The sequence below is a fragment of the Rhipicephalus microplus genome, chromosome 4 (genome assembly GCF_043290135.1).
Source record: "Rhipicephalus microplus isolate Deutch F79 chromosome 4, USDA_Rmic, whole genome shotgun sequence".
Lineage (NCBI taxonomy): Eukaryota > Metazoa > Arthropoda > Arachnida > Ixodida > Ixodidae > Rhipicephalus > Rhipicephalus microplus.
Genome location: NC_134703.1, coordinates 30,148,703 through 30,176,347, shown reverse-complemented (window position 1 = coordinate 30,176,347; position 27,645 = coordinate 30,148,703). Strand labels below are relative to the sequence as shown.

General features: G+C 47.8%; 1 protein-coding gene across 1 annotated transcript; it reads right to left on the bottom strand.

The window, feature by feature from the left end:
- Positions 1-5,193: 5,193 nt before the first annotated feature.
- On the bottom strand, positions 5,194-27,356 carry LOC142813873 (uncharacterized). Its single transcript, XM_075891830.1, has 10 exons — positions 27,252-27,356; positions 24,662-24,723; positions 23,857-23,974; positions 22,487-22,597; positions 20,742-20,986; positions 20,343-20,511; positions 18,857-19,030; positions 11,218-13,101; positions 9,987-10,337; positions 5,194-5,963 (listed from the first exon to the last, which is right to left on the bottom strand). Exons 1-10 carry the CDS (start codon positions 27,342-27,344, stop codon positions 5,649-5,651), a joined length of 3,522 nt encoding a protein of 1,173 aa, XP_075747945.1. The 5' UTR covers positions 27,345-27,356; the 3' UTR covers positions 5,194-5,648.
- Positions 27,357-27,645: the final 289 nt, after the last annotated feature.

Here is a 27,645-nt window from a genome sequence, read left to right as displayed (position 1 = left end):
AAGCGTCCCTGCGACAGCTGATGGAGTTGCGTTCACTGCGATCGCAGCCCTTATCCGGTGACTGGACGAAAAGGGATCAGCAACTTCTATCGCCCTCACTTTCCCGTCTGCGCTCCTCCTCTATCACCTCCCTGCAACAGATGATTCAGCCATCGCATGAGCAGCAGCAAACCGTTGGCACAGATGTGAACATCGCACCAGGCAGTTTAGGGTCCGAGGAACACCAGAGGAAGCGAGGCCAACCGTTGAAGCCCAATAGGCGAGAAGAGCTGCGTGACTTACAGGATAGCGTGTCCATCGTACAAAGTAGGCGTTCCCTGTCACGCACTTCCCTCAGCCTACCTTCGCTATGGCCACCAGCAACAAATATGGGCTTGGGAACCAGCTCCTGTTGGCGCGAACAGGCTTCACAGCTTGTCGGCAAGCACGGGCCCTTCCAGACGACTACGTTCTACTTCGTCCTCCTAGCTGCCTTCGTGCTGCCCTTTCACACGTTGCCGCTACAAATTGTTCAGAACGATGTTGACCACTGGTGCGCCAGGCCCACCAACTTGCACAACTTATCAGTGGAGCGATGGAAGCACCTGATGCTTCCACGGACTGAAGACGGCCGTTACAGTCAGTGTCGCATGTACGCAGAGCTCAATACTTCAGGCGTTGCCACAGTGCCATGCACCCAGTGGGAGTACGCACCCTCTGCCTATGGACGCTCCATCGTCCAGGACTTCGACCTTGTGTGTGAGCGCGCCTGGTTTCTGCCGTTCAGCTGCTCTGCCTTCGTCATGGGCTCCATCTGTACGTTAGTCGCATCAGGGCCCCTGGCCGACCGGTTGGGCCGGAAGCCAGTGATACAATTTTCGACAATTATGATGCAGGCGGCTGGAGTGGTGGTACTGTCGTCGAGTAACCTGAACAGCTTCCTTGCCATGCGCTTCCTTCTAGGTGCCGCCACCAGCACCCTCTTCAACACCAGCTTAGTGCTCTTGGTAGAAGTATTGGCACCCGAGACTCGCACGCTTTATTCCATGGCGGCAATGCTGGGAAAGGTGTTGGGAGCTATCATTGTGGGCGCTTTGATGTGGGCAAAGTTCAGCTGGTACACGCTACAGGTTGTGTGCATAATTCCTTACCTCGTGATGCTGCGCATGTTCACGCGTCTGGATGAGTCCCCTCGCTGGCTCTTGGCGCGGGGACATCTAGATGATGCTGAAATAGTCATCATGCACGCGGCTACGATCAATGGCGAGAACTTGTTCGAAGTGCGTCAGCAGCTGACGCGCGTGCGGCGCGAAGCCGAACGGGCCGGACCTGCCATCGAAGGCGGCTGCTTCGCCACATTGCGTGTCCGAGGCCGCTGGAGGGTCAGCATCATTCTTTGCTACCTCTGGACAGTGACAGCGTTCGCTTCGCAAGCGGCCTCACTGAAAATTCACTACCTGGACTTCTACCCTGCGGCCCTGCTCGCACTTTCCTCGGTACTCTCGTTCCCGACCGAGCTGCTCGCAATAGTGTCCGCCGCACACCTCGGACGCAGGGCTTCCCAGTCATCCGCACTGGCGCTGGCCGCCGCCTGCTGCTTCGTAGCTGCTTATCTCGCTGACGACAGCGTGGGTCGCAGCGTGGCGCTTCTGCTCGTGACGAGCGTCAGCGTGGACGCGTCGCAGACCATCGGCACCCTGTACACAACCGAAGTCTACCCTACGCTACTACGTTGCTCTGGCATAGCGTTGTGCACGTGCTTCTCTGCGGCAGCCAGCGTCGTCACGCCCGTCGCTCTCTACCTGGGCATCCTGCCTACGTCTTCGGTGCCCTTGGGCTTCGTGTCCTTACTATGCGTCACGGCAGCGTGCCTTGCGATGCGTTTGCCGGACACGAAAGAGTCGAGCGTTCTTTTGGATCAATTTCCGGACCTGCCCTTGGGAACGTCGCCACCGGAAAGTGCACCCGCTCTCGCCGACACCAGCAGTCCATCGCGGGCACGTCGTTTACGCGACCAGCTGCGGCTAGTGGTCAAGCACTGACCCGTTTCTGAACAATATGCGCTTATCGTTGACTGTATTCATTTTTTTTCATACCATTTGTGGTCTAGACGCTCGTTTGTGGTGCCGTGACTGTGAGCATCGATAATGCAGCGTCGATCTTTCCTGCATGAGATAAATATTTATATTGAAAGGTCGGAGGGTTGCATGGGTTTATAATCTTGGGCTCCTGTGGTGACTGCCTTGACTTCCCTTGCCCGCCGGACCAGGACCTGGTGGACTTCGATATTGCCAAAGCGACTGAATCACGCAAAGAATCGTGCATACAGTTGCATCAGCTGCCCAAGTTGCAAGGGCGTGCTTATGGAGATCCCTATGCGTACACCTCTACCAATCGAGGTGAAATGTGCACGCATGGACGCTGCACTTTATGTGGCTGTCGCTTATAGCTCACTCGGGCAGCCACGAATAAAATAGTTACGGCGCATTTTAGCTTACGGCTGTGTAAAATATTAATCGCCGTGGAAAATATTAATCTTTGTGAATTAGGAGAGCATTCTGCCCGTTTCTATATATTGAACCACCAAATCCTGGGTATTCTCAAGGCGTAGAAGAACATGAGTGGATGACGAACATGACAGTTCATCATGGTGCGATTAACATGCTTGTCGCGTAGTCGTGGAACCTTTTATTCCAGTAACCTGTGGCGCATACTGGCGGGTACCGTTTGACATACGCCACTTTATTTAGTGGTACATTTGGTAATAAGCGTATAACGCCAAATGTTTCCTGACAATCTCTGGTGCTGAGGCTTGACCGACGTCAACTGCGGTAGAATTTCTGGCTGCGCGTAGAAAACGCCAAAAAAAAAAAGTGCTGCTAAGACCCTTAGGTCCGCCTCGGTGCTCGGATGCTGATCCAAAGGTCGCGAGTTCGATCCCGGCTGTGGCGGTCGCGTTTCGATGTAGGGGAAATCGGTAAAGGCCCGTTTATCAGTGCCCGTTAAAGAGCACCAGATGGTCAAAATTTCCGAAGCTCTCCACTACGGCGTCTCTCATAAATCCCGATGTTTAGGAACGTAAAGCTCTAGATATTATTATTATTATTATTATTATTATTATTATTAGATAGAATTAGGACCCTTAGCCTCACTCTGTTCATATAGAAAGGGTCACCGGTTGCCTGACATATCTTGTTTTGAGGCTATCCGTTTCATTATAATAAACATTAAGCAATCCTGTGACGCAGCAAGCTATGGCTTAGCAATACACCAACTAACGCTGCATACAATTTTATGGAAGCGACGTCTGTACTGTAACATGACTACCCTACGTTACGCGAGAGAAGTGGTTATAAGAGAGAAAAGAAGAGAAAAGTGAGCCCCGTAACTGTCTGCATCAGGGTGCGACACCTCAACAGTAGCTCACGAGGGATGGGGGTGAGGAAGGATTAAAGGATATGACTAAAGGTATAGAGAGAGAGAGAGAGAAAGATGCGCTGGGACAGTGAGTGAGGACATATCGAATGGATAGGAGAGATAGGAAAGATGGAAACACGGACACAGAAGTCCGAGGACGGGCCACCACTTGCAAGAGCTCTTGTCGGCGTCAGGAGATGACGTAGGGCCAGCCCAGTCGGCCAGAGCTACGCTGTCGTCAGAGATCGCGAGGGCACAACCGTCCAGTAAAACGAGCCTTATACCCCCTCCCCCTTCGCTCGCCCCTCCGCTCTCCTCGCTCGCTGCAGCTGCGCGCGCACCCCTCTCTCTCGCGCGCCCGCCTTCTCTCTCAGTCTCCCGTCGAGAGCGGGTCGTGAGGGGGAGTAAAGTTAAAATCCGTTGGCATTCGCCAGTGAGTTAACGTAAACTCCCCCGTGTGATCAAATTGCGATTCCCAGGAACCATTACACCATAAAGGCACCATAGTGTGATTAATAAATATAATAGTGCGAATTAATAAATACCCCTCATAGCATCACCCCGTGTATTCGCACTTAACCATGTTCACCCTCGGGGAAATGCTTGGGAGTTTTTTTGGATTACTAACGCCTTCGCTTGGAAACATAGACATGAAAGACTAAATTATATATATATATATATATATATATATATATATATATATATATATATATATATATATATATATATATATATATATATATATATATATATATATATATATGCAAGAAATAGACGACGAAACTTTCACGGAAGCGTCTTTACGCAACGTTTTCAGCTGGTGAACCAGCCTTCGTCAGAGTAATGTGACAAGAGTTCATACATGGCTTTAAAAGCTCCTTTCAATAACAGGTCAGCGCCATCTGCGCTGGTTAGCATTACAATGCGCATCATAAAATGTCATGTGCTTTAGAAAAACAAAAACAGACAAAAAATGAAGGGTACACACATACTGAAGACATGGTTGAAGATTCCCTTACGTGTACTGCGACGTGATACCATGCTTATACGTAGTTAAGAGATGTAGAAGCGCAGTGGTGTAATGACATTGCATGGCAGCATAAGAACAATCTTAGTAATATGTGAACGTATAATGGAAGCCACCGTGAATTGATTGAAGATAAATTTTAAAAAATAAAAATAAAAAGGGCAGACATAGAAGGCGTGATTTAGGCGGTACAATTTGAAACGAGTGCATCATCGTTCTTAATCTAGAGAAAGACAGGTGTGTTTTCCTTTGTTTTCGTTGATTCCAGCTTAAACAGAGTTAAATTTATGAATGAGATATAATTCGCGCAGTTCACGATCATGGCTGGTGCGGAATCCCGATTCTAGTATCGTGACTTTGAGGTTACTAAATGAGTGGCCGGGCATGTTCACATGCTTTGGTAATGGAAGGTTTGGTTGGGTTTTAGCATGCGATCTGTCATTGTTAAAACGTATTCTGAATGGGGTTTCAGTGTGGCCTATGTATTGCATATGGCAGGTGCCACACTCAAGCAAATACACTACATTGGATGAATCACAATTAAAGCTTCCCCTAATTGTGAAAATGAATTGGTTAGATGTGCTGGTGGCTGTTAATGACGATTCTATATGAGGACAAACTATATATATATATATATATATATATATATATATATATATATATATATATATATATATATATATATATATATATATATATATATATATATATATATATATATATATATATATATTTAGAGAGAGAGAGAGAGAGAGAGAGGGAAGCACTCATTTGTGTCAAATAATTCAATCTACCGAAATTTGTAAAGAGATTTTAGATACAGTCCGTCGTCTTGCACTTTGTCTTGTTCCAAAAAATCACTTGAAGCAGAGTAAAAGTAAACATTGGTACCATGATACCAGCGTACGTATCATATACACATTTTATAAATTAGCTTTGAAACAAAAACAAAGCGAACTTCCACCAGATACGCTATTCTTCGTCATTACTGCATGCGTACCCATGAAGCACTCGCATCAAGAAAACACTGCGTTTCGGTTCAATTATCACTTACAAATCATAAAACGTTCCTAGTCGGCGACACAGGGGTTAAGCTGCGTAAATCGAATATATTATTTGTTATCGGATAATTGTCGTACGATATGCTAATGCACGAACAAGACTGTCTTTCGCTATCGCCCGCACATGCTGCTTTGTCGAGAGCTCGTTTGAGTTTGTCCCTCTTCTATCGCAGAACTTGGCACAGCTCTCCAGCCACCATGGGCGAACTGGACGGGCAGCGGAAAGCCTGTGCGAAGCGCGTCGACTGGCGCACCGCCATGTTGACGCGCACCGCTGCCGGTAGACGGCGGTGAGCCTCGAACTGGTGCGACTCGAACACAGCGTCGCTGAGCTCGCAGTGGTCCAAGGCGTAGTAGAGGAAAAACAGTTGGTCCGACGACACTTCCGGAAAAGTCGAGTACCGGAAGTCGAATCTCCAGATGCGCCGTACAGACAGCAGGTGTCGGAAGGACAGAAAACCCATTTGGAGGGCCAGCACCTTTTTGTTTTATAAAAATAATAAAGAAAAAGAAAGTGTGGGTATGAATTTGTCCAAAATTTACACAGTATCTTACGACAAGGAGTATGGGATAATCTAGAAGATCATTGCTCATAGAAGGACACTGAGGAAACTCGATTTTTTTTTCGCAATAATAAATTACCCTTTCAACGCATAGGATGCGCCGCTCTTGCACCTAGAGATGTTTGGTATTGAGAAAAAGCGCAGAAAAATGGAAGTGGAGACGTCATGTTAAAGTTCACGTATCAACTCGCCATCACGTCATATGATATTATGGCGTATGCTTAAACCTACATATAATTATTAATCGAGACAATTGAAGTTAATTCATTGACTGCCGGTGGAGCCAGGGAATTATACAGCGAGTTTCAGGAAATTTTGTTCAGCGAAAGCGATATAAGCAAGAAAGTGCAAAAGCTTTCGAAAATATCAGGAGCTCTGTCATTTGCTTGCGAGAAAAAAACAAAAAAAAAACAGGCTCACCTTTACATTTACAGTAAGTTAACTATCAGATTGTTGTTAGTACAGAAACGAAAATTCGACAGCACGCCAAATGGGTTTGCAGGCTTGCTCATTGTTGTTGTTTAGCCTGTAACTATATATCTAGCTCATACATTGACATTATAGGGAGGAGGGGCGAGAGGAAAGCGCAATGTCAGCGCCATACATTGACATGATAGGGAGGGGAGGCCCTGTGATGAACCTTCCCTCTCCCCTCCACCCTCCCCACTGAAGGGGAACCCTGCACACGCTTATGGCCGCAGACGTAACTACGGGCTCGCAGTTTTAGGCACGAAGCGAGTCATGGTCTCGGCTTGTCAGTATGTCATGTCGCCGTCACTGTCTGTTATAAACGGGCATGCGGGTATGTTTACCCCACAAAAAAAAAAAAAAAAATAGGGCGAATACCACTATACTAGTCAGCGGTCCATACTATATAAAACGCTGTTTGGCTTAGCAGCGGTGTCAGAATCTCGCACGAAATTTACTAAGGCACTCACGTTTCACACCTAAAACCAATATTAATGAGATTAACCGACAACGACGACAAGAAGAGTGTAGGGGATGCTATTAGAAGTAACTGTATGTAGAAATCAAGTGGGCGAAGAGATAACTTGCCACCGGAAGGGAACGAACCTGCGACCTTCGGTCCAAATGGCACAGACTAGAGACACATGCGTTCATCTAAACGGTGAAGTAATCTATATGAAACACCGTTTCTTGAAACATGTCTACAAAGTAATGGTGCGGTAGGTGACCGGTGGCGAGAAAAGCAGTAAAGAGTAAAAAATATTGTTGCGGGAAACACTGACGCATACTGCTTGTTCCTTCCTTTCCCAGACTTTGTTACCACAGCTAAAATACCCTTCCCTACTCGTCCCTTCTCAACATTTTTTTTATTCACTGCAAGTGAAGAAGCTTTACAACAACAACAACAACAACAAAAAAAAAAAAAACGTACCGCACATTCGATGTCGATATGTCACGTGCCACTTCAATTTTTTTTCTGTTGGTTCTACTCGAGCATTGTTCCCTTCTTTGTTGTTAATGAAGGCACCGGTTCAGCGTAACAGTATGCGTCGCGTTTTCGAATTCACCACAATCAGCGCTACTATGCTGCTTTAAAACTCTAAACATTTTATTAATTAAGAAGCGGGAAAATGCAAACTTTTCACGTGGCTTCACAGCAGTACACGTTCTCTTCGAGAACATGGTTTCACGGCGTACTCGTTCTGCACTGCCGTGAAACCACCTTTGCAGGCGACTTACACGCGGGAAAGACTACGTAATTTGTTCACTACAATGGGATGGCGAGAAATTGCTTTCGGTTTTAAGACCCATAAATCCTACCGAACAGCCAACCACCTTCATGAAGTGCCTCCTTAGCGCTCACAAACGTAAGCGTCATCACGATGGCGAAGGAGGGGGGGAGGGGTGCCTTTCCCTTGTCACCTTTAAGGGGGGAGGGACGCAAAGTCTGCCCTATACATCGAGTTAATAGGAGAAGGGCATTGCGACAAACACTCCCCTGTCCCGAATGGGAACCATGCACACGCTCATGCCCACAAAGAAAGTAAAGGGCTACGTCTTCGAGAGCCAGGCGAAGCGTGACGAGGCTGTATATACGATGACTAACTTGTTTGTTCGCCTCTCTTCTCTCATAATTTTATTAGTTTATCTTTTTTAGAGAAAGGGGAGGGGGGGGGGCTTTTCTTGAATATTAAGCTTGCACGGGGATGTACACTACAAAGACTGTAGAGAGAACGTGTCAGTTTTTATTGCAACTTTCTGCGAGTGCCCTTTTGAAGCTTGGGATAAGTGGGTGCAAAGTGCCAGCTGGCGTTGCACGATTCTCGTCTACTGGAAATGTTACACAAACTACATCTTAGCGAACACCTGTTATTTGCTATTCGTGAACGAGGAGATCCTTTTCTGTAGGAATGTGCACTGTCGAAGAGGTGTCGTTGTCGTCGTCGTCAAGATGGCGTGTTGGGGTTCTTTGTAAAGCATCCAAGCCTCAACGTAAGAGCGCTTTCTAATTTCGCGCCATCAAAATACAGCCGCTGTGGCCTGGAGCAACGCCGACTAAATTTCAAGGCCGAAAGGCTGCCGCAGTGACGTCAGAGGTCGGGGGCCTAGTTGCCCAACTGAGCATGCTCAGTAAGACTTTTTTTTCCCCACATCTTTTATTCGGCCCAATCAAGCCGCAGCAGCTGCGAGAGCGGGAGCGTTGGTTCTCCTAAAACGTGAACGAAACGCAGGCTTTTCGCCGCGTTCGCGGCGTAAGTGGGCCCCCACCCTCTGACGTCACTGCGGCAGCCTTTCGGCCTTGAATTTAGTCGTCAAGATGGCGTGATGGGGTTCTTTGTAGTTTACCCAAGTCTCAACGTAAGAGCGTTCTCTAATTTCGCGCCATCAAAATAAAGCCGCGGTAGCCTGGAGTCGATGCAGCGCATCTGCAGCAGCGCCAAACCACGGACGCTAGGTTACCGCAGTTGGCGTTCCGGCTCGAAAAATAACATGGCTTCCCCGCAAGAGAGGCGGGACGCATAGAGTTTCTCAAAATTAACTAGAGGGCACTCTGGCGCTGCAATCGTTCAGCGACCATGGGAATGATAGGTAGTACACACATTTGCCTACTTGCGGGCGGCGAATCGTACTTGCGGCTTCGTTTATTGCTGTGTTTCGGTTTTGTTTTGAAAGAAAGATTGAACACTTTTGAACTTCGTGCGCCAATTTGGAAAATAAGTCTAAAAAAAATAAAATAGTGAAGCGCAAGCGCTGAACATTTGGTAATACTTGTTTCGTAAGAAAACAGCTTCAAGCCACACGAACACACACGGAGCCAAAAACAGGCCAAAAGTACGAATATCAGACAAACGTGTGTACTACCCATCATTCCCATGCTCGCTGAAGTAACGTTGCGCTGAAGCGTCGTGCGTTGCAGCTCCCATAGGATGGATGGATGGATATGGCTGTACCCTTTAGATCGGGCGGTGGCTAGCGCCACCAAGCCGTAATACCCAATGAACCAAAAACTATATTTCTTTTTTTTCCCTTAAAAAGTGAGTTTGAGGATTCGTACTTTGCAGTGAAGAGTTTAATTTTCACTCGTGCCTTGACTTTAGCCACCAATCAGATAACCTCCTTCTAGTTAAGTCTACCCGCTTAAAGTTTATTTTGCCCTCCCGGTCCCTAAACCCCAGTGCTTTGAAAAAACTCTGCGCCATCATCCTGAACTACAGGGTGAAGCCCTTTACAGAACATTATCAAGTGTTCGGCAGTTTCTTCTTCCTCTCCACACGCACTGCATACTGTCTACCCCTTCGTATTTGGCCCGATATGTCTTGGTTCGCAGTACTCCCGTTCTGGCCTCAAACAGTAGAGAACTACCCCGAGTATTATCATAGATCCTTTCCTTGGCAAGACACTAGCCCCATAGACACTAGCGCCAGAGTTCCCTCTAGTAAGCATTGTGGGAAACTCTATGGCGGGACGCACCTGTTCCAGTAGAGCGTTCTGGACCCGCTCCGCTCGGAGGCCGTGCGGAAACCGATGCCGCGCGTCGCACAACAAACAGTCGAGCAGGTCCTCGAGAGCTCGCTCCGACTCCTCGGTGAAATAGAGCGGTATCTCGCGTTCGTACACGGTGCCTTCGTACAGCAGCTGCGCCAGCGATGCGTACAGCCGCACCGCCAGGCGCGACAGGTGAAAGGCGAACACGCTGCTACTGGTCGGCACCGACGCATTGACCAGCCCCGCGGGTATCTGAAACAACTGCAGGCACAACCGGTACCGAGGCCACACGGACAACGGGGAGCCGGTGCTCAGTTGGAGGGGAGGATTTTCAAGCTGCGCGAAAAGAAGAAACATGTAAAAGGCAACTGGGGATGGCTCCCCTATATTGGCATAAATTTGTGAGCAATAATTCTAAACGAAAAGTCCGTCCGTCCATTCATGTCATTCTCTCTCTCTCTCTGACACACACACACACACACACACACACACACACACACACACACACACACACACACACACACATATATATATATATATATATATATATATATATATATATATATATATATATATATATATATATATATATATATATATATATGCTTCGAGAATAGTGCAGTATAGGAAACAAAACAATAAAATATTTATTTATTCCTAACAGTTTCGGCTGGTGGACCAGCCTTCTTCGGAGGATGTAAGTGAAATGGTACAAGTTCCCGTAGCAGAGGGTCACCCTCACAGTTTGAAGACCCTCCAAAACAATAAAAAAAAACGAGACAAACGGGCGAACGAGGTAGCAACAGACAACAAGAAGCAGAAGGAGAGGAACTAGAAAGGGGCGACGGAGAGCCGCCGGAAACGAGCGGGTAATTCTGGCATTGTTACTGGGTATGGGTAAGACGCGCCGCCAGCGGAGGCGACCAAGAAAACGGAAAAATGTGAAACATGTTGCCGGATGCGAGTAAGCGGCAACATTCTCGTTTATACACAGCTAGCTTAAACGCCACTACGGTACCGTTATGTTTAACCAGCACCTGATTTAACTTTCGTGGACAAATATACAGAAATATTCTAATGGCGCGTCAGAAAGGTGCATTTGTCTCCCAAATACTGAGAGCTGATTCAAGATCTCTTATCGATTTCTCGCGTGTAAATGGTATCGACGTTTCGAAAGTCTAGCGTTGATCCAGTGGATCAAACAAACGAAACGCACCTGTTGAAGCTCCTGGGTTTGACGTCGTCCGACGGCGTCCACAAATGTGTTGATGGCCTTGGAAGACGCTGTTTTGTTCGTGGCATTGCAGTCACCCAATGGCCAGACGGGGAAAAAGCGCGCCAAGCGATGGTGCCGCATCTTATAGCGCACGAACAGGGACGTCAGATTGTCCATCCACACGACGTTGCGCACGTACCCCACGAACAGGGACTCGAGGTGCGATAGCCACACGGACCGTTGAGTGTTCTTGTATAAGGCGTGCGACGCTGCTGCCAGACAAGCAGGATAAGCCTGGCTCACAGCGCGCAGGCACATGAGCTCGTTGCTGCCGGTCTCGGCCCGCCCGAGTGTGTGCACCGAGTGGAGAACGCGGAGAGAATTCAACTGCTCCGGCAGAAACGGAGAGAGCGCCACGAGAGCGAGCAGGCCCAGATAGTTGAGCATGACGCGAGGAGGCAAAGTGTTCACGGTTTCGTCCAGCTCTTGACGGACCAGCGGGCTTCGGTGGGCCAGAATCCGGGTGGCGGAATCGATGGCCACGACATTTGCGAAGACGGTGCGCAGAAAGTGTTGTACGCCGTTTCCCAAGGCAGTGAACTTCATCACCTGGAAATCGAGAGGCGACGTTCCCAGATCGTCAAGTTGCAGAAGCGAGATGCTGGCTAAGGCGATGCTGACGTCTTTGGCTGCTGCGCTGCCAGCGCTTGGGTCGTCCGGATCCAGCGCCTTGGCTGCGGTGCGTGTCGCGTCACTGAAAAGTTTCATGACTCGAGGCTCCGAGACGTCCTTGGAGTAGAACACTGTTCTCGGTGGGCCCAACTCGATGATGTTCAACTCGATGTTCCACGGGTCGAGGCCGATCTCGATTCCCACGAGTGACGGCACGCCTAGACCCTGCATCAGCTTGGCAGCAAACCGCCACACGTCCGCCGGAGAGCTGTTAGCGCTGTCCTTCTGCGGCCAGTCTGACCCCCACTGGCGAAGCAGCTTCTTTGCGTCCGAGAGAGCAGAACTCGCCGCGCCTCTGTTCATGCACATATCGTAAAGCATTCGGGCGGGATTAACGTCCGCGTGCGCCCTGTTTTTTATGTAGGCCAACAACCGACCTTCCATTGACGCCTGCAGCATAGTGTCAGTGGAAACTGCTGCGCCTGGCACACTTTGGATCAGTCGGGTAGCCACCTTCTTCCAAGCACCGCAAACGTGCTCGTAAAAGTTCTCGCACGGTGTCTTTGTGGAATGAGCGGTCAAAGAGCGCAAATAGTTTCCTTCCTTTTGGCAGTAATCACTCGAGCATATGAAAATCCCCCGAAGCGGGTGTTGCGTTGTTGTTGAGGTGTTGGCGGGACCAGTGGGCGGTGTAGCTCGCGTCACAGGAGTCCACCAAGTGGGATATATTGCCGTTGTGACCGTTGTGGCTGTCGCGGACCCTTCGTCTGTCGATGGAGGCAGGCCGTGCTTGACCACTGACGACAGTACGAGAAATATAATCCAGATTAGACAAAGGATCGCCAGCAGAACAACGAGCCTGCTTTCGGGATAGAGTTCCACGGTGGTCAGCTCCAGGTCACGCATTTCCTTGTCCATTCGTTCGCCAGCTTCGTCGGCTGCTTCTTCCTGTTCTGGAGTGAGCTCGCGGTGAGACAATGACGATACAACGGAGGCGGCTGCCTTGACCCTAGATTTAGACCTCGACGGTGAGGGCTTACCTTTCGCTGACTTAAATGAGGAAGAAGAGAGTTCATCCAGTGGACGGACGGCGTCGGAGACACCAGTCTCCGGGTTTCGCTCCTCGTCGGCTTGTCCTGCAGAAGCCTCACTGCCGCTCCTCTCTGCATCTTCAGACTCTTTTGAGCGTTTTTTCCCGGAAGCTTTGGCAACCTGAAGAAAAAAATAGCACTTGGAATAGTGCTACGATACATACAAAAGAAATACAGGATTTGCTCGGGCTTGAGAACTACAGCAGCATAACCAATGTACTGACTGTCCTGAAGCAGCGAAGAACACACGGAATTGAGATAAGATACTTTATCAACGTGCGCGAAATGGCTCAAAAAGCTGGGAGAAGAAAACATGCTGCCTTAACCACTATAGCTAAACTTATTCATATACTTCTAAAAATTTGCAATGCACAGACCATAAGTCCTGGATTTCACTGTGTCTATATGCATTAGGCATTTTGACGGTGGCATAGTATTGTCCATGCATTATGACGCCGTATTAATGGTATTGCACATGATTTCAACAGACACACAGGTTGTGGGATCGAATCCCGGCCGCATTTTCGATGGAGGCGAAAATGCTTGAGGCCTGTGTGCTTAGGTTTAGGTGCACGTTAAAAATCTCAAGGTGGACGAAATTTACGGGGCTCTCCGCTACGGCGTCTCTAGTCATATCGCGGTTTTGGAACGCTAAACCCCCCAAATATATAAAGATACGATTTAAGCAATGCGGAGTAGCTCAATGGAAGTTTATGCAATTCTGACGCTGGGTGGTGGTGGTGGTGAAAACATTCAATGACGATTAAATGGTTGCAGAGAGATGATTGGGTTGGGGCCTTATTGGCCTCCTACCCTCACAGCACTAGGTGGAACCCCTATTCCGGGGCTCCATTGGCAAGCAACGCCGCCCGCGCCCGTTGAACCAGAGCCTCTTGGGCCTTCAGGTGTTGACAGCCGAGCAGGGCCGCCTCCCAGTCCTCTCTCGTGGGATTGGGGTTGGGGGGGATAGATGGATTTGACTGGCACGCCCAGACGATGTGAAAGGTGTCAGCCACCTCACCACAGAACTGGCACGTGTCATCAAATGATGAATTGAAATGTTTTAGCACCGCCGGGCACAGTACAGTATTGGTAAACAGTTTTAAAAGGAGGCGCTCGTCAGCGCGATGCAGTCCCTTACAAGGGTCTGGATAGCGCCGGTGCTCCTCCTTGTAGTAATTGGTAATATCTTTGAATGAAAGGGCCGAATTGTCTGATTGCGAGTAGGCTTCCAAAGACAGGGTGATAGGCCGGGAAGAGAGTGCGCGGGCGGCCTGATCGGCCTGTTCGTTACCCCTGAGTCCTTGGTGACCGGGTGCCCAAACCAGATTTCGCGGAGTTGGATTAACGTATTGGCAGCTAGGTTCCAGTATGCGCTGAGCAAGCGGTGAAGCCCACCCTAGCTGATAGTTCCGACAGGCCCCTCGTGAGTCGGTGATAATATGTTTAGAAGAGGGATAGGTGAGAGCTGCAGAGCGATGACAATCTCCTCCGCGTGTGTTGCGCTGTAGGCTTTGAAAGTGAGCCCGTTTACGGTGTTTGCGTTGTGTATGACTGCGGCAGTATACCACCCCCCATGGTGCGGGCCGGCAACTTCCACGTAGCACACGTGTTCCTCTTGACCAAAGTGTCGCTGCAATGCTTCCGCGCGCGCCTGGCGGCGACCACTGTGGTTTTCTTTGGACATGTTGCGGGGAAGGGGTCGGACCCGGAGGGTGCGTCTCCAAGGTTCTGGCACTCTCACCCTTTCCTCAATATAGTAATCGTGTTTGATGTGTATTCGGTCCAAGAGGCGGCGACCGGAATGGGTCTGTGCAAGGCGCGTGTATTGGTTAACGAGGTGGGCTTCTCGAAGTTCCCGGTAGGTATTCACCACGCCTAGGGCCAGAAGTCTCTGGTTGGACGTGGTGATAGGGAGGTCGAGAGCCCGCTTGATAACTTTACGGTGGATGACCTCGAGTTGATCATCCTCGTGTTTGCGTAGGTGCAAGTAGGGAGTCGAGTAGAGTATTCTACTCGTTACGAAACCATGGACAAGCCGCATTGCATCCCTGCTTCGTAATCCACCCCGCTTGTTGGAGACCCGGTGGACCATACGGCCCACCTGGTCTCCCACCGTGCGAAGTTTGGCTATTGTGGTGTCGGCCTTGCGTTGGTGGTGTATGAAGAGGCCAAGGACGCGGATCTCCTTGGCCTCACGGATCGGTCCCGAGGGAAGACTGATACGGAGCTAAGTTGTGTCCTGAGGGGAGGGACGTACGTGCACTAATTCTGACTTAGCCGGGGCACACTGGAGTCCGCAGTAGGTTGCGTAGTCGTCGACTACAGTCGCTGCTGCTTGCAGGCATGACTCCATGTGACCCAGGTTGCCTTGCGTGGCCCAGATCGTGATATCATCCGCGTAAAGAGCGTGATGTATCCCTGGTAGATAAGCCAATTTGGGGGAAGATGAAGCATGGCTATATTAAATAGGAGGGGAAAGAGGACCGCGCCTTGAGGAGTTCCCCTCGAGCTGATGACGTAAGGCCCATGTTCCTCATCTTGTATGCGTATGTAGGCTTGACGGTCTGTAAGAAACTGTCTAACATAATTGAATGTTTTATAACCACAGTTGGTCTGACTGAGGTGGTCAAGGATTACCTCATGCTTCTCGTTGTCGAATGCCCCTTTAAGATCCAAGGCCAGGACTACCTTGTCATTGTGGGGGCATTCAACAGGATCTAATATGTCATGATGGAGCTGTAGAAGTATATCCTGGGCTGACTTCTGAGGGCGGAATCCAAACATGGTGTCCGCAAAAGTGTGCTGTGTTTCTAGAAACTCGGAGAGTCTGTCGCGCACCATCGTTTCCATCAGCTTGCCGACACAAGACGTGAGGGAGATGGGGCGAAGGTTCTCCACGTCAATAGGTTTACCTGCCTTCGGGATGAAGGTCACGAGAGCTGATTTTCATTCAAGAGGGAGAGGAGTTTCTCCGTCCTAAATGCTATTGATGTATTTGAGGAGCGTGGCGTAGGCTGCGTCGGGAAGATTGGCCAACAGTTTGACCGTAACCTGGTCACGCCCTGGTGCAGTGCCACGCTTCATCTTGCATAAGGCCGCCTGGAGGTCGTGGAGCTGGAACGGGGTGTCCAACTGCGTGTTCTTTTTGCCTGCGTAGGAGTATGCGGCCGTCCGGGGGTCCTTGGTGGTGCACAGGTATCGGTCCCTGAGCGTGTTTGCCAGCTGTGTTGTCGTTCCTGTAAAGTTGTGCATGACCTTATGTAAGTGACGTTGAGTTTCCGTGCGTGTTTGTGTTGGATCGATGAGAGCGCGAAACAGGCGCCACGTGTTGCGACCAGACATCTGGCGTGCAGCCGTGTTGCACCTGTCCACCCAGTTAGTGTCGGCTAGCTGAGCAGCATATTCCGCAGCTTGCTCCGCGAGTTCTAGGATGCGTTTCTTGAGGCGTCTGTTATGTTTCTGTTTTTTCCATCGTTTGGTGAGGCTGCGGCGGGCCTGCCAAAGATGGAGGAGGTGGTTGTCCACGTCCGTTTGAGTTTCCGTGAGCTGTATCAGCCATTCGTGTTGTTTCAGTGTAGACGTCAGTGATTTAGACCAGGTGTCGTATCCCGACTGGAGAGGGTCTACAATAGGTAGAGTGGTGCGGAAAGTTGTCCAGTCTGGGATATGAGCTTGTGTAAGTGGGCGTTTTAAGGGACGCATGTACACGGTTGTGTTTAATACACAATGATCACTACCGAGAGTGTCCTGTGTGTTCAGCCAGTCGGCATGGCGTATGTTGCGTGTAATTGTGAGGTCCGGGCAAGTATCTCGTTCAACAGAGTGGCCTACACGTGTTGGGCTGGTGGGATCAGTGTGGAGGGTGAGTCCAAGTGTAGAAAGAAGTTCCGCAAGCTTCCTTCCACGCGTGTCCTCTCGTGGGTAACCCCATAACCTGCTTGGGGCATTGAAGTCGCCGACGATCAGTAGGGGGTCCCTTCCTGCCACCTGCATAGCTTGTGTGAAAGTTGCACTGAACGTGACGTTCTTAAGCTTTGAGGGACAGTAATTGTTTAAAATATGAACAGGTGGGTCAGATCGCCTTATAGGCAGCACCGACACCATCGTGTATAGGAAAGGCGGTGTTGTGGGGAGTATGACTTCCTGGGCGGTATATTGCTTGTGAACAAGTATACATGTCTCCGGGTTGTGTTGAAATGTAGTGTAATTTGTGAGTTTGACGTCCGTGCCGGGTTCCTGAAGGGCAACCACGACAACGAGGAACTCAAAGGTCTCAAGATAGAGGCGGAAATGAGCCCGCTTCTTGTGGTTCTTGAGACCTCTGCAGTTCCGCTGTGTTAGTAACAACGGCTGAGTTGCTCTGACGCTGAACACGAAAGCGTACCGCCACGGGTGCGACTGCCGCCACATGGCGTTCCTTCCTATCTCTTTTCTTTCTGCGGTACTCCTGTTCTCCATATTCCTCATTTTCTCCGCGAGCTTTCTGTAACGAAGGAATAAGGCATCGATTAAACGAGAAGCGTTAGGCGCTTATCAAGACTGCTTTTAAGACGCCTCATGTTGTTGACCTCGTAAAGCATCACCAACATTAAAGGTTGTTCCGTGTCAATGTACTGCGGTGGAAAAAGAAATCCGCCGGCCCGACAATCTATTCTTTCGATTGGCTCTCAGTGAATCTCTTCTAGCTCAGTGGTAAACGTACATTGCATAAAAATATGGAAGTGAATAATGCTACAGCAAGAGCTGTTTAGGTTTCTTGAAGGAAAAATATTTTAGTGCAAAACAACACATGCACGTACAGACAAAGGGGATGGTACCAGCACTAACTAGAAACTTGAAGAGAGGTTTATTAACGGAACACTTTAGTCATAACGATTTACATCAGAACGAAAGCTCAATGTGTGACAATGTCTAAAACGACAATATTATGAACAACAGTGCCTTACTTACCAAGAAATTAAGGGGAATACACGAGAAGAAATGCGCCACAATTAAAGTAAAGTAAAGTAATTATGATGACGTCAGACAAACCGCTTACAATTAATCACTGGTAATTGATCTAGTTGTACTAAATAAAAAAAAACTTCCCTGTATCAAGAGACTTAATAAAATGCTGCTCGTTTGTTTCTGTTTGACTCATGGAAAAAAGAACCGCCGGTTGTTATCATGGGAAATGGCGCGAGATGTTCAAAAACTCAATTTTCGCCTGGTTAAACTGGACAGGTCGTGCTATCTGGCGGGGCCCAGTTGAACCAAGCACGCCTGCAATCTTGAAGGACATGGCTAAATATTGTTCAATGACCGCTTTTGCTGCTGTGGCTCCCGCTACTTTCCCTCTGCTGCGACTGCAGTGTCGGCGGCCGCGCATTCAAGCCGGGAGACATTGCGCACTGCAACAGTGACGTCATACGTTTTGTTGAGGAGAGTAATTTGAAGTGATTGAAGTGCGCTAACCTGATGCGGACCACTAAAGCACGATTTCACTTCAAATTATGCCCTTCCTTGGCAAAAAAGTAACAATACGTTTCTGGACCACTATTTCAACAATCAATGCCCACTTAATAGTTGCCTTTAGGGTCCCGTTAAGTCGGTTTCTCATGGCCATGGCTAGGCAAGCAGCCTTTCGCAGTGACGTTCGGGAATGGGACCGAGCTACCAGCGATGCTGCAAATTCTGTTCTTTCAAGAGCAGCCTCTCACCTACCCAATTGGCCAACCGATTGATTGACAAATGTGAGATAGCTAGTAAATGACCAGCGTTAAGTCATAAAAATCACGTGGCACATTTTGTGATGTTCATTTTCAGCCCGTTGAAACAGATAAAGTTTCGTTGCAGATAGCATGTACCAATCAAGCTTGCACGCCAACTCGTACCTCATGCATGTCATCGGAGTCTCCGCCCTCTTTCTCTTCGTTCTCATCCTCCTCTTTATCCTCGTGCTCCTCCTCTTCCTTATCCTCGAGATTTCCTTCCACTGCTTCCATTTCCTCTTCCTCACTAGTAACGAAGTGGTAAGTTTCTGGTTGGTCTCCCATAACAGGCTCAAACTGCAAAATATTTACAAAACTATCAATTTCTTCTGTTGCATAAGAAAAACACGGTTAATCCCTTCGTCATAGAAATCTGCGTAACACGAAAATGAAATGTGTCGAAGTGAAAAGTATTTGCTGGTTTAAGCTTGCACGATTACTGCTGGTGTTGAGCAGCTATAATACCATAATAGTACCGTTTAACGTGGATTAATGTTACCGTATATGCTACCTTTAGGTAGCATATAGCATTTACAGTAATTATAACGTGGATGCACCGACAGTGACTCCTAGTGGCACATTCACAAAAGTCTACTATTAGGATTGAACCTTTGTGGCAGTTGAAGTCGCTAACATACAGCTGGGCATGGCATATGGTGAAACCCGCGCAAGGATTGCATCAACAAGCACATAATAAACTCGATATGTACTTATTCAAAGCGTCGACATTTGAGGAGGGAAGTGGTAAGATGTATGCCTCTGTTCATGCAAGCACAGCCGTACAGTACATGAATACAGCCACGGCCGCGATATAGCTCTTCAAGAACGTCTGGACCAGATTCCGTAGCTTGAGACATGAATTCCTGAAGGCGTTCCACTTTCCCCTGGTGTTTCTCACGCAGAATTCACTCTTCGCGAAGTGTGAAGTCGGCTGACATTGCTCTCTTCCATACTTCCCATACGGGTACTTATTTCTAAATGGAATTTGATGTCGCTATTCGAGAAACATATCCGTACGATTTCCTCAATTACTAAAATGTAGCCGACGCAAGGCACCAGAGGCAAGGGAGCTACGTTGCTCGCATTGGCCGTCCCAAGTTCGATGACGTTGGCCGCCAGGGGTGCTCACGTCCACCATGTAATCCGGCCACAACCAGCACCTCCTCCCACTCATACAGGAAGGGAGACACACGTATCGCGTTCCACTTCGACCAACCGCGTCTCAATAAAGTTTTGTTATTCACTAGGTTTTGCGTTCCGGCGCTGTAGTCAAACTGGAAAACTCGACTGCACAGTCATGTTTGAACACAAGGTGACCGCAAAGGATTCCTCACGGAAAAAAAAAATTTGAGACCACCCTCGTCTGTGTATCTTATCCAAATGAAGTTTTATTAACGATGATGGGCGAAAAATTAACGCGAGTACAGTCTAGAAATGTCGCGAACAGTCAAACTCGTAAAAGAAATATGGGAAGAAGGCTATCGTTGGCGGGCTGCTGGCCCCGCAAGGAGGGTCTGTTGGCCGCGTGTTTGAGGCGCTTGTGATGAATACAGATTATGTCCCTGTAGCGCATGAAAAGTGGCAGAAACGCTGAAGTAAACTTAGTTACCAGAGGAGACGTTGTTTCGCGGGGCAAGCTGCCCGGCGAACCGATGTCTATTCGAGCATCGCCGTTCTCCGACGTCGCCGAGTGAAGCAGGTTGGTCTTAAACACAACTGGGCTGGCCAACTTGGACGCCGTTGGATACACGTCATGCGAGGACAAAGAGCCGTCGTGCCTGAGAAAGACGTAAAAGATGTGTATTAAATCACAGGATATTTCAAACTAATTATCTTTTTCAGCAAGTTTGATGTGTGAACGTTCCCGCTGTTAACTTATAATTAACTCAAGTCCTTGGCAAGCTCGAGACTACGCGCTTTCCTTGTGACGACCCCTTATTTGTTTCGACACTTTGCGATAATGCGCGGTGAGAGGCAGATTTTCATTCGATGGTGTTAAAAAACTTACGCCGCACCATCTCTTAGGACCTCGGTAGCCGGCTTGAACTCCTGAGTAACGGTCGGTTCACGGACCTTGAGGAATGCTTTCGAAGACCAGGAGAAAGGGTTAGTCTCGGGTCTAGCATCTTTGATGACGGGTACCGCAAGAGCTTTGTCGGAGCCCCGCGCTGGCACCCGCTCAGGGGAACCCCAAGTGAAGTTAAAGAAGTGCACTGTGCCTCCGGTACTCCTCTCCCCGGTGCTAGACGAGATCTGCATGTGCGATGTTAGAAGCTTCCTATAGCTAGCGCAGGTTTGAGCAGCGGAACTTGATGCGAGGAACAAAGAGGACACAGACGCGGACGTCGCTGTATTATTTGCCAATTATTACACTCTTTAGGCCCTAGTTAAATGCTGGCTATATCCAGCTCTTTACGCGGGGTTGATTAAGAGTGTAGTATATACACTCTTACAAACTGCATGAGCTGTGGTGGTGTTCATACTCTTGTCCACTTTATGGGGTATTTATGCGTATGCAAATTGAGGGGTACAAGTCAGCGCCGCTCATAGTCAAGACGGCGAGTGTGGAACACTCTTTTTTTTGCCAGCTGATGTCACGCATTTAGCACTTCATCGTTAAGGAGCGAACATCTGAAGAATAAACAAATGAACCAAACCAGTGTCGCTACGAGGAAACTCAACTGTTTGAAACACTCGAGAAGTGCTTGACGCAACAAAAAAGATTAAGCGCTATTGAATAAAGCAGTTATGCACATGCTTTCTGGGGAGTGGGGGGAGCAGTGGTCGGGAAGATGGCACAACTTTACTTGAAAAAACTCCCGCATATCCACGAAGTGAACGATAATGAAGGAGCTTTCTCCAGAGGTAAAATCCGGTAAACCACGAATGTTCTGTACATATGCTCAATCATCACCATATTAAGACGTGACACGAGCCCGCACTGCAGCCGAAATGTGAGCCCTCCACGTCGCCACCTTGGCTTCTGCGGTGTTCAAAGTGGGTAGCGGTATCTACGCACATCACAGAACACCTACCACTTGAGCGCACTGAGTATGTCCGGCGAAAGAGAGAACAAAAAAAGCGCGCCGATAGCGAAACCAGAGCACGCGCCGAGAGTGGAGCGAGCGTCGCCTGAGCAGCGGCACGCCATCTAGTGAGCGATCTCCAAACAAAGAGCACAGCTGCGCCTCTAGCGGGAGCAATGAGCACTAGCGTACACACCGGCGCAACGACGAGATACCCCCCCCCCCCCCCCTCCGCGAAATGAGCAAGCTCCTGAAATAAAAGGTGGCCGCAGACTCCTCTCCCACCCAGGCAATGACTGCTGTTTTCAGTATTTTGCTGGGAGACCATATTAGCGTCTCCCATGCCATTTGTAAGGGTGCTGGGAAAAGTCCTCCAAGCGGAAGACCCTGGCATTCCCGGGGAATTAGATTTTTGGCATGCTACAGCATTTTTATCACAATTATTGCATAATGAGTTAACCTATCTGCCTGTGAATATTATTAAGCGGTGACGAGCGGTAAGGCTGTTGCAGCTTGATATCGTCGGAACATAGTGGCCTCAGAGAGAGGGAGATACTTTTTCTTAGGTTTCATCCTAGTATGATATGTGCGAATGTCTATGGTAGGCAAAACACTACCGCATACCGATCGAAATTAAAATGATAGAGCACGGGGGAGTGAGGGGTTATGTTTATCTGTACGGATGTGAACCGACTACGAAGTTCAGTGAGTGCTCATACGCGCCCACCTGTGAAGTAATGTGGAGGGGTTGATACCAGCCGTGGTCCGACGATGAGACGTTGCGTTGCCGCTGCTCAACCTTCGTCTCAAATTCTAGAGCTCTCAGCCTACTTTGTTCCTAAGTGGAGAAAAAAAAGAAAAAAAAGAAAAAAGGAAAATCAAGGGTATATAATAAGCAGAAAAGGTCCATTCCCCAAAACGACTGTTTCAAAAACAGCGAACTGTTGTATGGTGTATTGTCAGACTGGAAGTCAATTCACTGTGTAACTGAACGCAACCCCTCCCCCCCCCCCTTTTTTTTTTGAGGTGTACTTAGAATTTAAATATAAAACGCCAGTTGATTTCAGTTTACTCTAAATGACGAGTTTACTGCGTGGTGCCCAGCAGCTTTGGCCAATCATTATCACTATCTTGGGGTGCGAGTGAGATGGAAAGATTGATTTTTTTTATTTGTGGGGTTTAACGTCCCAAAACCACCATTTGATTATGAGAGGCGCCGTAGTGGAGGGCTCCGGAAATTTAGATCACCTGGAGTTCTTTAACGTGCACACGGGCCTACAACATTTCCGCCTCCATCGGAAATGCAGCCGCCGCAGCCGGGATTTGATACCGCGACCTGCGGGTCAGCAGCCGAGTACCTTAGCCACTAGACAACTGTGGCGGGGCGGGATGGAAGGAACGACCGCAAGCTTGTCCTTATAACATTTATGCCGAGCGTTAACGAACCCGCTGCTGACGTTGTTGGACATAACGACACGGGATAACTCGAGTCATTGCTATGTAAGCTAGATCTAAACGTGGGCTCGAAGATAGAAACATTTGGTAAATATGTGTTTCCAATAGTTAAGCTGCCTTTCTTCATTTATACCTGCCATGGTGGTCTATAGTGGCTAAGGCGCTCTGCTGCTGACCCGCAGGTAGCGGGATCATATCTCGGGATCAAATCCCGGCTCAAGCATTTTCGTTGGAGGCGGAAATGCTTGAGCTCGGTGTGCTTAGATTTTGCAGAACTCCAGGGGGTCAAAATTTCCAGGACCCTCAACTACGGCGTCTCTCATTGCATCATGGTTCTAGTTCGTTGAACCGCAACAATTATTATTATATATTACTTTCCTAAGTAACCGTCATTCCTATTTTTAATATTTATCTACTAAATTGTTGGTGCATGCGGCGGGTTGAGAAACCTATAGAAACACATGTATGGCAATGATGCCCTTGGCTCCGTGAACACGCGCGTTCATTGCACAGCTTTCCCTCAGTTCTGCAGTATATGCGAAAGGCGTGTTTAGTGTGCGTAAAGTTCACCCCTCATTAAATAAAGCTTTCTGCAGTAGGAAGAAATCACCGTCAATAGCGCTATCATTTAGAGGTATTTACGTGGCGTGGAGGGACGACATTGCAGGAGAACATCGTGCCGTGGTGGGCGAGCCCAGTTGACCTGTCGCTGTCGCTTTTCCTGAAGCTCGTCATCACGCTCGCGTTCCGCATGTCAGTTCTGCACGATGTTCAAAAGCTTAGAGAAAACTTCAGTCCACTCACGTCACCGATGCTGCTTTTCATTTGCACGGCCAGGTGTACATGTAGATTGGATAAATCATTGAGGTGGTCAACATAAGCACAATAAGTCTATCCGGCGGGTGTCACTGAGACCACAAGGTGTCCCCATTTAAGGCGAAATTCTTGCACGCCTCACAACAATGTAGCTTTGACATGAAACCATGGCGATGATAAGAAGTGGTACAAAAAGTATCATTCGGCTTGTCAAGATTGACTCGAGGTGCCCGAGCCACATTCACGACTCAGCGCGCGCACACACACACACACACACACACACACACACACACACACACACACACATATATATATATATATATATATATATATATATATATATATATATATATATATATATATATATATATATATATATATATATATATATATATATATATATATATTGGCGGCCACGTGCGCAATGAAAGACGCGGAGTCTAATACATGGCTGACAAGAAGAATAAAGGAAACTGGCATGTGGCTGCGATATGTCAACATCCACATTCAATGGTAATTTTAATCAAACAGTATTACACTAGCATGCATTGTTCTACGTTCTTTTTAAAAATATTTATATATAAGATTGCCGAGCTTGGTTTTAGCAAAGAACATAGCTTTGATACTTTACCTTGGTGCCTCAAATCGAAAATGAACTTCGTTCGCGGCAGTCCTTGAGGTTGTTGCTGTAATCTAACATAAAAAAAAAAGGAATTGATATCAGGAAGGTCACTTTTGCAGCTCTTCAAAGTCAATGAAAAAGATTAGCCTACAGACAGAGGAAAGTAGCTTCTAGTGTATACCGTCATTGAGGGCGTTGTCGATGTTATGGTAGATGCGCTGTTTCGTGCGTCAATTCTGGTTTAACCCACTAAATTAACCAGATTGAATCACCCCGCGATGATTACCAGTGGCCACCTTTCAGAGAGTTTGAATTGTTTACAAACTATTCGCAGGAAACTTGAATTCAACTGTTTGACTCGACTCCTTATTTACACTGGTTAATTTTGGTTAAATGTTTTAATTTCTTTATTATTGTCATAACTAACGTTTGTAAGCCTTTGAAGATGCCTTCTGTCACCGTAAAAGGATCGCCACTGGTGTCGCACGCAGATATCTCCTTTCTGTAATTTTTCAATAATAGTAGACACATTTCTTTAAACACCCTGTATATAGCCATATTATCTTGAACCATCGTGCAGCGGCGATAGAGATGTTCCTCTTCTGTCTGATCAAAACAGTGGAAGTTCTCAGAATATGCGCAAATTTTTGGTGGGCTTGTATATGTAACCCTAAAACTGACAGGTCTCTAAATCTTGACCCGTACAATATCCAGCGCTTCTTTAACTAGCGACTTTGAACTATCAGCCAGCTTCTCTCCTAGCGTATAGGGGCCACAGGCGTTTTAATAACCCATAACAAGCTTAGCCCTTGAAGTGTGTTCTGACACATGAACACTAACCCTTACGCAAACGAAATGCTATTTGAGGAAACAGAGCTGTAAATACACCGCCATCTTTGCAAATTATTGATAGACTAAAAGGTGTTTTTTTAGCATGAAATCACCTTAAAGGTGCAAAAAAAGGAAACAAAAAGTGTAAATTTAAGGGCTCGTTTTCTCTGTTAAAGACAATAATAATGAAAAGTAACAGACAAAGTTATTTAGAGTGCGAGCTAGAGGGAACGACCCACGGCCTCAGGAGCCTCGCCCCTTTAAGAATTCAGGGAAAATGAGTTGAACACCCCCCCCCCCCTCGCCTCCCCCTGTCTGCGCAAGTGATTATAATGGTGTTCTATATTGTCCTTGATTCTAATGTACGCTTCCGTAAGCACTCGACCAAATTAGCCCACTAGTGTGCCCTAAGCCAGAGTATTACTTTTCCTATAGTGTGTTGCATCGAAAGCTTGTTCGCACAAACATGACGTCTTACTTCCAGAATACGCGCGCAAGAGTTGCAGATACTAAACGCAGGGTAGTTTGTTGAGCCCGTGTGATTTGCTTTGACAACATTTTGCGCTGTGTTTTGTGGTTACAGTGTTACTTTTAAAAGAATCGCGAAACATTGCACTGACCAAAAGGATAAGTGAAAATCGACTGGCATTCTGACTCTCGCATGAGGAGCCACATAAGGAAAAAATCGGCAGATCCCATGTATATCTTGGGAATCGACATTATGTGAAGCATGTGGAGGGAAGGGGACCGTGTTGTAATTTTTTTATTGAGTGACATTTCATAAAATGACGCAAATTATATGTACAAATGTTGCACGCACAAACATATGTTGAACAGTCGCAGATGCTCATATAACCAGTTCTTTGCACTTGTGCAACGATGCCAACAGGAACAAGAGTATTAGCAGCATCAGACTCGATAACCTGACATGAAGTGCTGGTGCTCGCGAGGATGGTAGTCCTGGACATTTCTACATAAATCAACTTCAGCAGATGGCACTTAACTACAGTTGACGTTAACACCACGTGATGGCTCTGTCATTGAAGTACACGTGCAATGTCTATAATGTCTATAAAATTGGATAGCGAGTGCTGCCACCACAATTGACATTTCACGAAGATTATGATCTATTTGAAAAGTGGTTCCAAGACATTGCATGGCTCTGTGGTAGAATACTTGATTGCCACGCTGAATGCTGGGGGTTCAATTCCTGCTGGGGGTTCAGTTCCTGCTGGGATACTGAAGTTTATTTCTTGCTCTAGTCGGGTCAACGTTGTCAGGTTTTTCTTAACACTCACACGTTGAAATTACCTATGTGTGCTCTCGTCGTTCCTCGGTATAAATAAGGGTCAATCATCTGTCGCCCATACCCGTATACCAGTGACACGTACCCCCCCCCCCCCCGGTGTGTCCCACAATCTGGCAGAAAGAGTTCGACGACGTACGCGACGGAATCGTGACATGATTCATGTCTTGACCAGTACGTCATATTCGTCAAACCATCTTACTCTCTCATGCTAATTTTGGTACACGCCAAGTTAAGGGCTGATCACGAGAGCACCCAGACGTAAGCGGATAGATAGATAGATAGATAGATAGATAGATAGATAGATACGCAGACGCCGAAAGTGCTTGCAGAACGCAAAGAAATGCTTCGCATTTACGATTCGCACATGTGTGTGTCACATTATTTCAGTCCTCCGTTCCAGAAGCTTTTAACGCTAGGAAGAAACCACGGTCTATAGTGATATCGCTTCGAGGTACTTACGTGGCGTGGAGGGGTGACATTGTACGAAAACATTGTGCCCTGGTGGGTGACTCCAGTTGACTTGTCGCTGTCGCTTTGCCCAAAGCTCGTCATCACGCTCACACTACGCATTTCTGTTCTGCACAAGGTTAAAAAGCACAGCAAAAGAACTTCAGTGTACTTGCATTACTGATACTGCTTCTTGCATGCAGTGGAAGTGTGCATATAAAATCAATAAATTATTCCGGTGCACTATAGGTCTATCGGGTGTCAACGAGACCTCTAAGATATTCCTATTTGTTTAGGCGAGATCCTTACACGTGTCATGCGAATGTGACTTCGAAAGAAAAACCTGTCGATGACACGAAATGGTATACAAAAAAAATTGGCCCCGGATTTACTTGGTACACTGCAA

Excerpts from the sequence above, each read along its gene's own strand:
- LOC142813873 (XM_075891830.1), bottom strand. The coding sequence starts at position 27,344 with ATGACGAGCTTTGGGCAAAGCGACAGCGACAAGTCAACTGGAGTCACC. Across the intron at positions 22,598-23,856 it reads ATGTCGTCCCTCCACGCCAC|GAACAAAGTAGGCTGAGAGC; the intron begins GTAAATACCTCT and ends TTCTCCACTTAG. Across the intron at positions 19,031-20,342 it reads GCGAAACAACGTCTCCTCTG|TTTGAGCCTGTTATGGGAGA; the intron begins GTAACTAAGTTT and ends AATATTTTGCAG.